This window comes from Macadamia integrifolia, chromosome 10, assembly GCF_013358625.1.
Source record: "Macadamia integrifolia cultivar HAES 741 chromosome 10, SCU_Mint_v3, whole genome shotgun sequence".
Lineage (NCBI taxonomy): Eukaryota > Viridiplantae > Streptophyta > Magnoliopsida > Proteales > Proteaceae > Macadamia > Macadamia integrifolia.
This window is the reverse complement of record NC_056566.1, coordinates 22,131,238-22,146,055: the sequence shown is the minus strand read 5'-3', so window position 1 is coordinate 22,146,055 and position 14,818 is coordinate 22,131,238. Positions and strand designations below refer to the sequence as shown.

The 14,818-nt window shown below is 39.5% G+C and overlaps 1 protein-coding gene across 4 annotated transcripts in view; it reads right to left on the bottom strand.

Annotated features, from left to right (window-relative positions):
- LOC122091379 overlaps positions 1-9,846 on the bottom strand; it is an 83,286-nt gene extending 73,440 nt beyond the window's left edge. For 2 of the 4 annotated variants that reach the window (XM_042661278.1, XM_042661279.1), the window contains exons 1-2: positions 9,686-9,846; positions 9,309-9,439 (exon numbers count right to left, since the gene is read on the bottom strand). In XM_042661278.1, the coding sequence (XP_042517212.1) occupies positions 9,309-9,401 (93 nt within the window). In that variant the 5' untranslated portion in view covers positions 9,402-9,439; positions 9,686-9,846. The remainder of the gene's footprint in view (positions 1-9,308; positions 9,440-9,685) is intronic. The other 2 variants (XM_042661277.1, XM_042661280.1) reach the window with 1 other exon arrangement.
- Positions 9,847-14,818: the final 4,972 nt, after the last annotated feature.

Below are 14,818 nucleotides of genomic sequence, written 5' to 3'. Positions count from 1 at the left end.
GGAAAAAAAATCTTTTGATTTGATTTTCTTTTGTTTTAGAAACAAGTTATCTTTAAATTAGCTAGCTTTTAATTTTAGAATAGTTTCCTTTCAAGTAGTTGCCATTAATTGTTTCATTTTCTTCCTTTATATTGGACACGTAAACAATGGAGAAGTTCAGTGTAAAGAATTGAATGAAATTGAAAGAGTATTTTGGGTGAAACTATGGTTGCCGTGAGGCTTGCATATCCCTCCCTCCCTCTTTGATCTTCTTCTTTTTTCTTCTACTTCTTCTTTCTTTCCCTCTTTATTTCTTTTTATTCTTCTTCTCTGGTTTTCCTCTCGGTTTCCCTATTAGCCGACTCTAACAACCCATCAAGTTTGGTTCAAGCTTCTTTATACCCAAATCTGTTGGTTTGAGACTTCGAGGAGCTGTTGCAAACCCTAAGGCGATTCAGATATTTGAATCTGAGATCAAAAGCACTTCTGATTTGTGAAGTTCAATAGCCGTTTCAGAACTGATATTCACCCTACCGCCAAATCTAGTTCAGGTCCTCTAATCTCTCTTGTTGCAGGTTCTTTCAGGTTGAATCTTAGTGTTCTTGGGAGGTCAAGTTGTGCTGATGCTTTGCCTGGAATATCAGACCCAGCCGACAGGTATCGACGAGGTTCTCTTTTTTTTGTTTCTCTGTTCTACCGCCTCTTGTGTTGGCTGTCTAGACGTTGAAGACAACCCCCAAACAGAATCGTGGGTTTGTTTAACCTATTTAATAATTTAACCCTTTATTCCTCTATTGCCCTTCCCCTTACCTAGTTGTTACCTTAAGTATCAGTTTACCCATCTTTCCAGGAATACCCCTCCCATCTTGCACGTTGCTTTTTCCCATTGATATTTCCTCTTATGTTCAAGTTATCATCTATTTACCATTTTGCCACCCTTTATTAGAAACTTCAAGTTATTCACAATTCTGCCACTTTTCTTAAAAAAAATTCAGAATAAGCCCTTATATTAAAGTTTTTAGTTCTAGAACTACCCCAGTTGTCATATAATTATTTCTAAAGCTCTGTTTGTTTCTGAAAGTACAAGAATACCCTTCAACCATTAAATTTGAGATTTTTAGTCATTCTTTTGGGCCCTAAGCGATCCGATTTCAGTCCTTAGAATCCGAATCCGCATCACTCCTTACCAATGAGGTAGTGTCTCCAATGACGTAGCACTTAAATGACTGCATATAACTCTAGATCATAAGTAGAATAACGCCTCTTAGTTTCATTCAATTTCTCGCTATGGAAAGCAATGGTGTGTCATCCTTGCATCAACACTCCTCCTAGCCCAACATGTGAAGCATCTGTAGTTACTTCGAATACTCTGTCAAAATCTGGTAGGCATAGTATTGGTGCCTATGTCATCTTCCTCTTTACAAGAGTGAAGGCTTTAGTCATTGCAACTGTCCATTCAAAGTTCTCTTTACTTGCCTTCATGCATTCAATGATAGGTGCCATGACTGCACTAAAATTCCGAATGAATCTCCTGCAGAAGGAAGTCAAATCATGGAAACTACGGACTTCTGTTAGTGTCTATGGTATAGGCCAATCAGTGAAGCTCTTGGTCTTCCCTGGATCAGCTTCAACCCCTTTAGATGACACTATGATTCCAAGGAATACAACCTTGGGCAGCATAAAGGAATACTTCTTGAGATTGATGTATATCTTCTCTGCACGGAGTACTCTCAAGACTTGCCTCAAGTGATCCATATGCTCTTCTTAGTTTTTACTGAAAATCAAAATATCGTCAAAGTAAACAACCAAAAAGCGACTAATAAAAGGACGAAGTACCTGTGTCATAACTCATATAAAGGTGCTAGGTGCATTCGTCAAACTGAAAGGCATGACTTTTCACTCATACAAGCCATCCTTGGTCTTGAAGGCTGTCTTTCACTCATCCCCAGAACAGATGCGAATCTGATGGTAGCCACTCCTCAGATCTAATTTGGAGAAGACCTTTGCCCTGGACAGCATATCCAACATATCATCAAGTCGTGGTATAAGAAATCTATACTTGATTGTTATCTTGTTGATAGCACAGTTGTCCACACACATACGCCAAGAACCATCCTTCTTCAACGTGAGTAAAGTTGATACCGCACAAGGACTCTCCTCAATGAAGCCTTTTTGTAATAGCCCATCCACTTGTTGTTTCAGCTCAGCATGTTCAATAGGACTTAGTCTATAGGCGGGTAGGTTGGGTAAAACCGAACTGGGTACCAAGTCAATAGCATGATGTATGTCACACATGGGAGGAAGGTCATCTGAAAGGTCATCAAGGACTAAGTCAGAAAAATCAAATAAGAGCTCTTTGATAGGTGCACTATGAGTTACCTCAGGTTGGGGAGTGACTTTCTAAGTAACAAGAGCCATAACCATTCCGCTTTTATAACTTGTGCATATGAATTGCTTACGGGGAATAGCTAACAACTCTTTCATAGGCATAGCAACCACTTTTTTTCTCAATGTCAATGTCCTTCTGATTTGCCCTTAGGGATCTTCGTCGCCTTATTTCAGCCGGCACATTTACCGGATAAAAAGTTATAGGAACACCTTTCCAAATGAATGTACACAGATTTGTCTTCCCTCCAACCATAGCATCATTGTCATACATCCAAGGACGACCAAACAACACATCTGTGAGTTTCATTGGAATCACATCATACCAAACTTTCTCTTCATACCGGTAAAGCTTCAAAGGATCTGAGAACCGTCTGTTCACCTCTAGGGTATTTCCATTCAGTAAGGATACCTTATAAGGTTGACGATGTGGGTTAGACTTCAAGGTTGCTCTCTTCACAAAGGCTTCTGAGACAACATTAACACAGCCGCCACTATCAATTATCACCTAACAAGTATACTCCCCAGACTTCATGATGCTATAGAAAATACAGTTACGAATGGCGTAGCACTTGGACGACTGCATACAACTCCAGATCATAAGTCGAATAGTGCTTCTTGGCCTCATTCAATTTTTCGATATAAAAAGCGATGGGGTGTCCTCCTTGCATTATCACTCCTCCTAGCCCAACATGTGAAGCATTTGTAGCTACCTCAAATACTTTGTCAAAATCTGGTAGGCGTAGGATGGGTGTCTCTGTCATCTTCCTCTTTACAAGAGCGAAGGCTTTGGTCGCTGCAACTGTCCATTCAAACTTCCCTTTACTCGACTTCATACATTCACTGATGGGTGCCATAACTACACTGAAGTTCCGAATAAATCTCCTGTAGAAGGAAGCCAACCCATGGAAGCTACGGACTTCTATTAGAGTCTTAGGTGTGGGTCAATCAGTGATGCTCTTGATCTTCTTCGGATCAGCTTCAACCCCCTTTGATGACACTATAAATCCAAGGAATACAACCTTGGGTAGCATGAAGGAACACTTCTTGAGATTAATGTATAACTTCTCAGCACGGAGTACTCTCAAGACTTGCCTCAAGTGATCCTAATGCTCTTCTTGGTTCTTACTATGTACCAGAATGTCATCAAAATAAACAACCAAAAAGCGACCAATGAAGGGACGAAGGACCTGTGTCATCACCCTCATAAAAGTACTAGGTGCATTTGTCAGACCGAACGGCATGACTTTCCACTCATATAAGCCATCCTTGGTCTTAAAGGCGGTCTTCCACTCATCCCCAGAATGGATGCGAATCTGATGATAGCCACTCCTCAGATCTAACTTGGAAAAGACCTTTGCCCCAGACAGCATATCCAACATATCATCTAGTCGTGGTATAGGAAACCTATACTTGACTGTTATCTTGTTGATAGCTCAACTGTCAACACACATACGCCAAGAACCATCCTTCTTTGGCTTGAGTAAAGCTGGTACTGCACAAGGAGTTAAGCTCTCCTCAATGAAGCCCTTCTGTATTAACCCATCCACTTGTCGTTTCAGCTCGGCATGCTCAGTAGGACTAAGTCTGTAAACAGGAAGGTTGGGTAAAACCGAACCAGGTACCAAGTCAATAGCATGCTGTATGTCTCTCATGGGAGGCAACTCATCTGGGAGATCATCAAGGACTAAGTCAGAAAAATCAGATAGGAGCTCTCTGATAGGTGCACTATGCGTTACTTCAGGTTGGGGAGTGACTTCCCTAGTAACAAGTGTCATAACCATTCCAGTCTCATGACTTGTGCGTAAGAACTGTTTATGGGAAATAGTTAGCAACTCCTTTGTGGGCATAGCTAATACCTTCTTCTCATTGTCAATGTCCTTCTGATTTGACCTTAATGATCTCTTTCACCGTATTTCAGCCGGCACATTTATCGGATAGAAAGTTGTAGGAACACCCTTCCACATGAAAGTACACTGATTCTTCTTCCCTCCAACCATGGCATCATTATCATACATCCAGGGATGACCAAGCAATACATCTGTGAGTTTCATTGGGATCACATCACACCAAACTTTCTCTTCATATCGGTAAAGTTTCAAAGGAACTGAGCATCTCTTATTCACCTCTAGAGTATTACCATTCAGCAAGGATACTATATAAGGCTGAGGATGTGGGTCAGCTTTCAAGGTTGCTTTCTTCACAAAGGCTTCAGAAACGACGTTGACACAACTGCCACTATCAATGATAATCTGACAAGTATGCTCACCTGACTTCATACGGCTGTAGAATATGCAGTTACATCGCCAATCATCTCTTTTGGTTTCAGCCACCAATATGCGAGTAACAATATTTATTCCCTGAGTATCATCCTCATTAGTGTTTTCCATATCATAGTCATATCCACATCCACCATCATCATCATCCTCTAAAGGATAAGGGTACAGAGCTGACTCATCCTCCTCATTGCAGTCCTCGACCTCAACTACTGCATTAACCCTCTGCTTATGCGGACAAGACTAAGCAAAATGTCCTACCTCTTGGCAATGAAAACACTGTACCTTATTACCACCTGTCATGGGTGCCTTTCCTTTATGATCAACTCGTGGAGGAAGAGTGGACTTTGGAGGTGATGAGGTACTAGGTTTATTAGCTGAAAAATTCTTATTTACCTCCCCAGCTTGGAAACCAAACCTTCGAACTAGCTGTGCTAAAAGCTCCTCTGCTCGTAGGGCCTTGTCAAAACAATCCCTCACTGAGTGCACTTCAACAACTCCGATACCCCTGTTGATTTCAACTCGCAATCCCAGTCGAAACCGAGATAATAGTTGCCTTTCATTCTCCCTTATGCCTGTACGAGAATAAAGTGCGTCAAACTTGTTCATGTACTCGGCAACAGTTATAGACCCTTGACGAAGAGAGTTCAGCTGGTCTTGTATGCGAGCTCTGAAGTTGCGTGGCAAGTATTTATCTGATAACTCAAGCTTCATCTCTTCCCAACTAGTAGGGTCTCTACCACGGTCTTCTAACTCTAGCTCATAGGTCCTCCACCACTCACGAGCAGCCCCAACTAGCTTAGCACGAGCTAGTTTCATCTTCTGTTCTTCAGGTAACTCATAATAGTCAAAATAGTCGTCTAGTGCGACTACCCAATCATAGAACAATTGGGGGTCATATCTCCCATCAAACTCCTTCAGATCGAGCTTGACCTTCTGTGAATCTCCAGATTACCTCTGTTGCATGGGACGCTCAGTCTCAAAATATCCTCTTACATGCTCTTCAAAAGTAGGTTGTGCTACCGGAACCCTTTGTGGTGCTCTCAGATTAGGGTTTGCTCTCCTGTTAGTCAACTGAGCAACTACATTCAATGTGGTTTCTACTTCGGGTGTTGTACGTGAATCGTCAATAGGCAGTTGTGGTGGGGTCTCTTCATTCAACAACTTGGCATCCAATTCAGCCTTCAATTCAGTTTTCCATTTTTGTAGAAACTCCATAATAGAAGTTAGGGTGGGGGTGTTCTCAGCCATGCTCTGATACCACTTAATGTATGACTAAGTTTGAAAACGCAAACTAATCCAATTGCAGGAACTTTTAGTCAAAAGAACAACCACTAATCACCTAAGAAATAGACAATACACAACAATCCAGAAATAGGAATCGAATAGCCCTTGGTAAAGCAGAAATTTCAACTCAGAACTAGAGTTTCAGAAATCAGCTATCACACCAACTATAGGACTAATCAGTAGCAGAAAATAGGGTATTAAAATAGACCATACTCAGTAGCAACACCACAGAGACAGAACATACCAACCAGATTTCAATTCTGGACAGAAACACAATCGGCCAGATTCAAAAAATTAACCAGACCAGACAATCCCCTGGTCTGATGGGCATGGAATCAGGATCGAACCTCCTTCCAACAGGGGGGACACTCGATCCAAAGGGGAGCTCAATCCGATGGCTAGATAGCCCAGTAAGAGTAGTCGATACTTGGAGAATTCTGGAAAAAAACTCAGATCTGAACTTAACAGTAGATTAGTTCTCTTACCTGAGTTGCAGAACAATAACAGAATAAAGAAAACCAAAAAATAATAGCAGATCCACTCATACTTCTCGCCGTAAAGTGTCGATTGGATCAAACACCAATCCCTAGGCCTTGATCAAACACAAGGAGTAGTCATTGAAGCCAACGACAGCAACAAGTCTTTTTTTTTTAAGCATAAATCGTGGCTCATTAAAAGAGCCATCATCTTTATTTATAATGATGGGGAGGGTTTACAAGTAATAGTAACTCAGAGTTACTAAATCTGAATTACTAAAAATTGATTACAAGAAGTTACTAAAAACTGGAAATTAGAATCTAATGAAAATAGAAACTAGTCTAGACAGAAATTAGAAACTAACAATGACTTGAAATTAGAAACTAATTTAGGTACTGAAATTAGAAACTAAATAACCCCATCTATAAAGAAAACTAAAGAAAAAGGAAACAAATCACTGAATCCCGTATGCAACCTTAGAACCCCTAGTTTAGACCCATAAAAGTAGCCCAATACACTCCAAACCACATGGACTGAAGGCCCAACACATATACAACCCAACCCTAAGCTTATTCCTAATAAAACAAGCCTACTTTGGTGAAGAATCTGCATCAGTAGAGTTCAATCATGACTCTATTATCAGTTACTAAAAGCTAATTTCGGCCAGAAATTGTAAAAGAGATGGGAAAGCTCTATTAGCATAGCAGTCCAATAGGAGTAGAACTCCTTTCACACAGGTGTACATCTCCTACGGTTGCTGCTATGGTGTTATTGGTTCAACAAGGAGGTTATACAATCTGATTTTTTAAGAGGATTCCTTGATGTTATGTGTCAGTATTTCATTGGACAGCTAGAAAGTAGCTATTGAAGTGGGACATTTGTTTCATGTGCGTGAGCTGCTGCTACTCAATATATTAGCAGAATTTGAAATAGAGAGTGAGTTTCAAAAGGTGAGGATTCCTCATTAGTTGTGGAATGTTTCCATTAGAGACTTTTGCAGTACTCAATCTCGATTTTAATACGGAATCCTTGAGTCAGTTGCTATTGAATATTATATCAGATTAGAAGGGTCGTGAGTCTCGGACTGTGCTGCAAAACCGAAACGGAAAACCCTTGGCAGCCCTTTTAGAGAGAAATAAAGCAAGAAGAGAAAAGGAAGTTCAATGGCTATCACACCTTTTCTATATTGAGCGTGCAATGGAGATTTCATTGTAAACAAGAAAGTAAAGTTACTCTTTTGCTGCTATGTTAATGGCTTGAGCATGTTGTTTTTCTTCTTCTATATGTCAAGCAAGCGATCATCAACAGGATTACACAGGCTGAAGTAATCCATATCTGAAATCCCTATTTTTGTATTCTAGAGTCTGTTCATTGTTGAGAAACTCTAGATCAATGATGTATTGAGTTGGGATTTTATTTTATTGATTTAAAATTGTGAACCTAGCAAGTTGGGGCTTGTCTAGGGTGTGGGGTTGTTGCCCTTGTCTGAGTTGCATCTCAGATTGAAGCAAGGATAGGTGTTCCTGGACCGTTGTAGCAGTTGAAAAATTTGAGTACTGGAGAAATACGAAACCCTATATGGGTATTCCTCCATGGATGTAGGCACACTGGCCAAACCACGTACATCTGGTGTTATTGTCTCGCATTTATTTTTCTACGTATATTTGAAGTGCGTGTTGTACATAGTGGTGGGACACTGTCTGGTAGACCCAGCCACATTGTGGTGTGAGATGGACGTGTTGTTTGCGTGATTAGTAATTACGAAATTGTCCTGGCCAATCTAGAAGTTGGAGATTGGAAGTTTTGATTGTTGGGTTGCAAACAAGGAAATTTTTTGAACCACTGATTCACCCCCTCTCAGTGTCAACTTGGGAACGTCAAATTCTAAAGGGGTTCTGAATAGCTCATAAATTACAAGTTTGCCACTATTTAGAAATTCCAATGTAATTATAGAATTTCCATCTTTGAAACTTAAGTTTAATTACAATTCTGCCATCTAGTTGAAGCTTTACTTCAATAGGAACCTGCCATTAGTTATTGCCATTGTTTTATTGAGTGTCCTAGTGGGCCCTAAGCGATCCGATCCCTGTTTTTGGAACCCAGATCCGCATCACAGATGATTAGTTGATTTGTCTCCCTCAATTTCTTTTAATATAACATAAGGAAATCCAGACCCCAAAAATGTCTTTTCTTTTTTAATTATTAATTGGAATAATATATTAAAAAGGCGAAAACTTCTCCCATCTGAATGGAGTGAAACCTCCGAAGATGGACTTCCAACTCTCGCTCCTTTGATGTGATTTGGAAAGCTATCTTCTTTGACGTTAGCTCTAAACTGAAGATGATCCGGCCTCGCCCCGTTAGAGATTCCCTATGGAGCACGCTTATTGTTGTCTCCTAGGGCCTCCCTCCCTCCTTCCTTTTTTTCCTCTCCCCCCTCTTCTTTTCTTTCTTTTTTTTTTTTCTTCGACCTTAGGGGCTGTATATTCCTTTTCCCCTTTCCTCCTTTGGTAATGAAATTCTTATTCACCCAAAAAAAAATCCTCATCAAAACACTTCGGAAAAATAAGAAAGGTTGAAATCACTATAGTACTTAGCTTCAACTAGTGTAGAAGATTCAAATTTATGATTGTTTCTAATGAACCGCCACTCAAATTTAGGTTAAACAAGCTGTGATGTAATCCTCAACACGTGAAAGAAAGAGTTATCTTGGACTTAATACCAATTCATTATTAGACTTCAATAGCTATGAATTCAAATAACCCATTTGAGTAAAATTATTCAAACTTGTAACTTCAATTCCTACTTGAGGAAAAACATATAATAAGGGGAAAAAAAAAAAAGAAGTAATGAATGGATTCTACGTTCTCGCTTCGTCAATTCGCAGTTTCAATCTTGGGTTACCTTGAAGGGGCGGTTTTCAGCAAGGGATCGAATTCCAATCAAACTACGGAAGAACCGAACCTCATTTGACAAAACTGAACATCTAGGGACCATATCTTCCTTGAAATAATGAAGCTTCTTCACGAAACACTCTGCAAATGGGTTTCGAGATTAGTAATCAAAAAAGGCAAAAGAAACCGATTATAGCCTTACTAATTCATCTCCAAATTAACTGAAGGCTGAAGCCTTTGAAATGAATTAAAAGCCTTTGAAATAAATTAATTATCGGAAGAAAGGGGGGGTGGAAAAAAGATTTTTCCTTGAAACTGAAAAATCTGAATGTGTGTGTGCGTGTAAGAGAGAGAGAGAGAGAGAGAGAGAGAGAGAGGAGAGATTACTCGCAGGTTGGTTGTTCGACTGTGGGTACGCACGCGCCTTCACGGTTACACACCGTAACAAACCTTCGTCTATATGGCCTGAGTCGTCTGACCGTGAGAAGAGTCGTCGTTTAGGATCTGTTTTGCTACATCACTCTTTTAGAGTAGTTCTATGTTTCTGTGTTCTTGATTCGCCTTTCACAAAACATAGTGACTCGGGGCGAGTCAAACCTAGTCAGAATGCGTCAAAAAAAAAATTTTGAGATATTATCAAACGATTAAAAATAAATTAAATAATAAGACATCAGGCTTTCCGACTTGATTTTCCTTGCTCAAAACAAGTATTTTTTCTCAGATATATTTGTCTCAATGTCACTTTTTAATTCTCTTCAAATTCATTATTAAACGATAAAAATAAAAAAAAATAAAAATTAGAAATAGAGAATTTGCTATCGTCCAAGTGGATGACCTGTGAACTAAGAAATGAGAAAAAGAGGCCCGAAGTAGATTTTGATGAGCGACTCTTCGTTGCAAGACTCTCTGATGCTTAAGTCATATCCGTGCAACAACAGTGAGTTAAAGGTATGAAAAAACCAAATCATGAGTTTCCAGTGGACATTGGAGGTAAAGAGGGGGTGCCGACGGTTGTGTCTTAGGCCTTGGTGGTGGTGGAGCCAATTGTCAATGGCGAAGGTGCTGAGTTGGCATTGGGAAATTGTGTTCAAATTTCAAAGGGAGTATAAAAAATTCTGGAAACTTAGTCACGGGATGAGTGGAAATCCTTTTTCCATTCTAGCAAACTTAGAGGAAGAATTGCCTACTCAAGTACGATTAGATGGACTAAATCTTCCATCTAATGTGGAAAGTGAAGGCCAATGTCATGGGAAGGATAAGGATGTTGAGATTAATGAGGATATCCTATCAGTTGTGGAAGGGAATTTCCCTTTTCCGACTAATGAGGAAATTCCATGTTCAAAGAAAGAACCAAAGGGTGATAAAAGGAAGTATAGATGGTAACGCGAATATGTTAACAAAACTGCTTTATCGCCACGGTCAAAGAAGATTTTGAAGGAGCCAACAACGAGTAATTTCTTAAGAAAGGCAAGGTGGAAGAATCTAATCTACAAGAAGTTACTCTTGTTACCCCCATTTTACACTTCCTCCGATTTTACAGCCATCTGTGGACACCCCTCGCAATATGTCTCCTCAGATTGGTGATCTGCAAAGGAAAGATTCTACAACAGCTGGCAAATAAAGATAGGGAGATGGGATTAATGGCCATACAACGTAATCTATCAAAATCTCATGAGATAGCTAACGAGGTGGAGCTTTCTCTTATATCGTCTACTCCTACATTTGGCACGAATCAAACTCTTAGGAAATTTAGAGATTTGCCATCTAGGAAAGGTATGTCGTCCTCCCTTATTTCTACTCTCGAATCTCGATGTTCAGTCTCATGCTTTATAGAATAAATGTGTTGGGAGTGTTGGAAATCGAATCGGGGGACTGGAAATGGAGCTGTTTTTGGAACAAGTTAAAGGAAAAACCAAAATTAAGCAACGGAGAGCTGAGAGTAGAATGAAGGATTCTCTTGAGGATGCCGGTATGAATGGAGCCAAAAAGATTGGGGCAGTCAATTCTAAATACTATCTCTGATGAACTGTTCATGCTAGAATATGAGGGGTATGAATGCGCCTGAGAAGTAAAGGAGTATTAAGAAAATTCTTATTGAAAAAAGATTTAAAATGAGAATTCTTCTTGAAACCAAGGTCAAAGAAAGTAATGCCCAAGGGGTGTTTCATTCTTTAATGTCTAGTTGGAAGTATGTTCATAATGGTGAAAGCGAATCAACTATTCGTATTTGGACAAGTTGGGATCCAATGTTTGTGAAGGTTGATGAAAAAAAAAAAAAAAAAAAGTGATCAATTGATTCATTTGACAGTTAGTATTGTTGGTACAACTACTATTTTCTTATGCACTGCTATCTATGCTTCTAATAATGTTGACAAAAGACGTGAACTGTGGAGGGATTTGATTGATTTAGCTCAAGGTATTTTAGAACCTTGGGTTATTCTGGGTGGTTTTAATGTGGTAAGGTATCAGGGTGAAAAATTGGGAGGGGATCCTACTCGGCAAATTGTTGTGGATGAGTTCAATGATTGTTTATCTGAGTTAGAGGTTATTGATCTCGAGTGGAAAGGAGAAGTTTTCAAATGGAGTAATGGTAAGAGTGGTCATGGTAGAATTTGTTGCAAACTTGATAGAGTAATGGTCAATAGTGTTTGGTTGGATTCATTAAAGTTTTCAGAAGCTACTTTTCTATGCCTGGTTTATTTGACCATAGTGCAATTAATTTGACCGTGTTAGAAGAAAAGAATTTTGGGCGTAAGCCTTTCCGGTTCTTTGATGTTTGGACTACTAAAGAAGGTTATGATGAGGTTGTAAGAAAGGGATGGATTGTTTCAGTTCACAATACCTATAACCCTCTTCTTCAGTTTGCAGCTAGATTAAGAAATGTGAAAAAAGAACTTAAAACTGGAATAAAATAGCTTTTGGAGATGTTTTTGTGAGCATAAAAAATGTTGAAACTGATTTACAATAGATTTAAAGCAATCTAGCTTCTTCTCCTGATGATACTTCTCTTGTTCGCTTGAAAAAGAAGCTAAAAGGAGGTCATGGGTAACTCTTTGGGATGAAGAAAACTATCTGAGAGAGAAGTCGAGAGTCAAGTGGTTGCAATTGGGAGATGGGAATAATAATTTCTTTCATAAGATTATAAATTGTCTTTTTTTGGTAAAGAATAAGATTATGAATTGTCAACAGAATAGAAAAGATATCTTGGAGATTAAAAAAGCTGATGGTGTTATTGAGGAGCCTCGGTTAATAAAGGAGGAAGCAATTTCTTTCTTCAAGGATTTGTTTGGTGCTGATGTTGTTGATTAGGGTTATTATAATCCTAACATCCTTATTTTTAGGTGTTTGAATTCAGATAAAAAAAATGGAGCTTGAAAATAGTGTTTCTAATAAAGAGATTGTTGTTTTATGGTTGTCCTTGTTGACAACCCGACCATGTGGTGGTGATAATGTAGCCAGTTTGGTGACATGGCTGAAAGTGATGATGTGGCAGCATTCAGTGTCGCCGATGAGATAACATAGTTGCATGGTGTGCATGGAGTTGATTGATACATCCATGGTAGGTGGTGCGAGTTTCCGTGTCAAAATTGGTAAATTTGGCCTAATTACGCTCGGGGTATTTTTGGCAGTGACTTCAAACTATGGTACTTAGGAACAGACAGTGGGAGAGGTGGAGTGTGTATAGTAGTGGACAAAGACCTTAAAAATGAAGTTGTGGATGTTAAAAGATTTGGAGATAGAATTCTTTCCATTAAATTGGTGCTAGACAGTGAAGTTATCAACATAGCTAGTGCTTACGCGCCCCAAGCAGGACTAGATGAAAGTGTTAAAGCACAATTCTAGGAACACATGGAGGATTTAATGTAAGGTTTCGGTCAAGGAGAGAAAGTAGTTATTGGAGGGGACCTAAATGGACATGGGGGAAAGGATCGTAGAGTCTATGAAGAGGTGCATGGAGGATATGGAATAGGAGAGAGAAATGCTGAGGGAACCTTAGTGTTAGATTTTGCAATGGCATATAACTATTGCATTGCAATACCTTCTTTGAAAAGAGAGAAGAGCATCTAGTTACTTACATAAGTGGACAGCATGCAAGCCAATTTGATTTTTTTTTTTTCTGACTAAAAGAGCTGACAAACTAATATGTAAAGACAGTAAGGCTATCCCTATAGAGACTGATCTACAACCACCCTTATTCTTCTCAACATGATGCCAACCAAGAGTAAGCGGTAGGATAGATAGCAGCTAGCTTGGCTCGAAAGGGAACTGAATTTCTTCTAAACTTAGAAGATTCCTTTCCGAGTGAGATAAAAGTTCGTTTGGCTCACATTCCCAGCCTAGGGTCAGAATTTGCAATCTGAGTCGAGGGGTACTAGTGCTAAGTTCGTAGTTCACTGTGGAAAGCGAGAAGGGGAATCGGCTAAGGGAAGCACGCTAGCCCCATAAGAGAAGGAAGAATAGAAGTATGAGGCAATGCAAGAAGGCAAAGCAAACATGTCCTAAGATCAAATGAGGGAGTCTACAAGGAGCTTCTTTAATATCCTTTGTTGACAAAGTGGTTGGACAATGCAAGTTGGAATGTGAAGGGGATACTAATGAGATATGGCATAAGATGACGACCTGTGTTAAGAAGGTGGCCAAGGAGGTTGTAGGGATATCAAAAGGGGGGTGACGAGCCCCTAGAGAGATTTTGTGGTGGGATAGAGAGGTCCAGGCCACCATTAAGACTAAGAAAGACTGTTTTAAAATATGGCTAAGGACTAACAAGGCAGAGGATAGAGCAAGATATCACACAGCTAGAAACGAAGCTCGAAAGATTGTGGGGAGCACAAGGGAAAAAAAGATGAGCATCTTTACAAAAATCTTAATACTAAGGAAGGGGAGAAAGAGATATATAACATAGTGAAGATAAAAGAAAGGATGAATAGGGATCTGGCCATGTCAGATGCATTAAAAACGAGGAGGGTGGAGTACTTGTACGGAATGAAGACATTATGAAGAGATGGAGTGATTATTTTTACGACCTATTAATGAAGATACCTTGACTAATAGGATGAACCCCAATGTGGACGAGATTACACATCATGCCAACACATCACAAGCATAACTAATGCAAGTTAGCGATATTGAGGTTCATGAGACTCTGCAAAAGATGAATGTAGGTAGAACTCCAAGACCAGATGAGATACCTATTGAAGTGTGGAAGAGTCTAGGAGTTCACGGAGTGTCTTGGCTAACTAAGTTATTCAATAAGTTTTTAAGTACAAAGACAATGTCAGATGATTGGAGGAGAAGCATTGTAGTACTGATCTACAAGAACAAAGGAGATATCCAAAACTGCAATAACTATAGATGCATAAAACTAATGAGTTATACCATGAAACTATGGGAAAAAGGTTATTGAAGCCTGCTTAAGAGAGGAAACTAAGGTTATGGTGAATCAATTTGGCTTTATGCCAGGGAGATCCACTACTAAAGCTATTTACCTCCTTCCGAGGCTTATGGAAATATTTAGAGCCC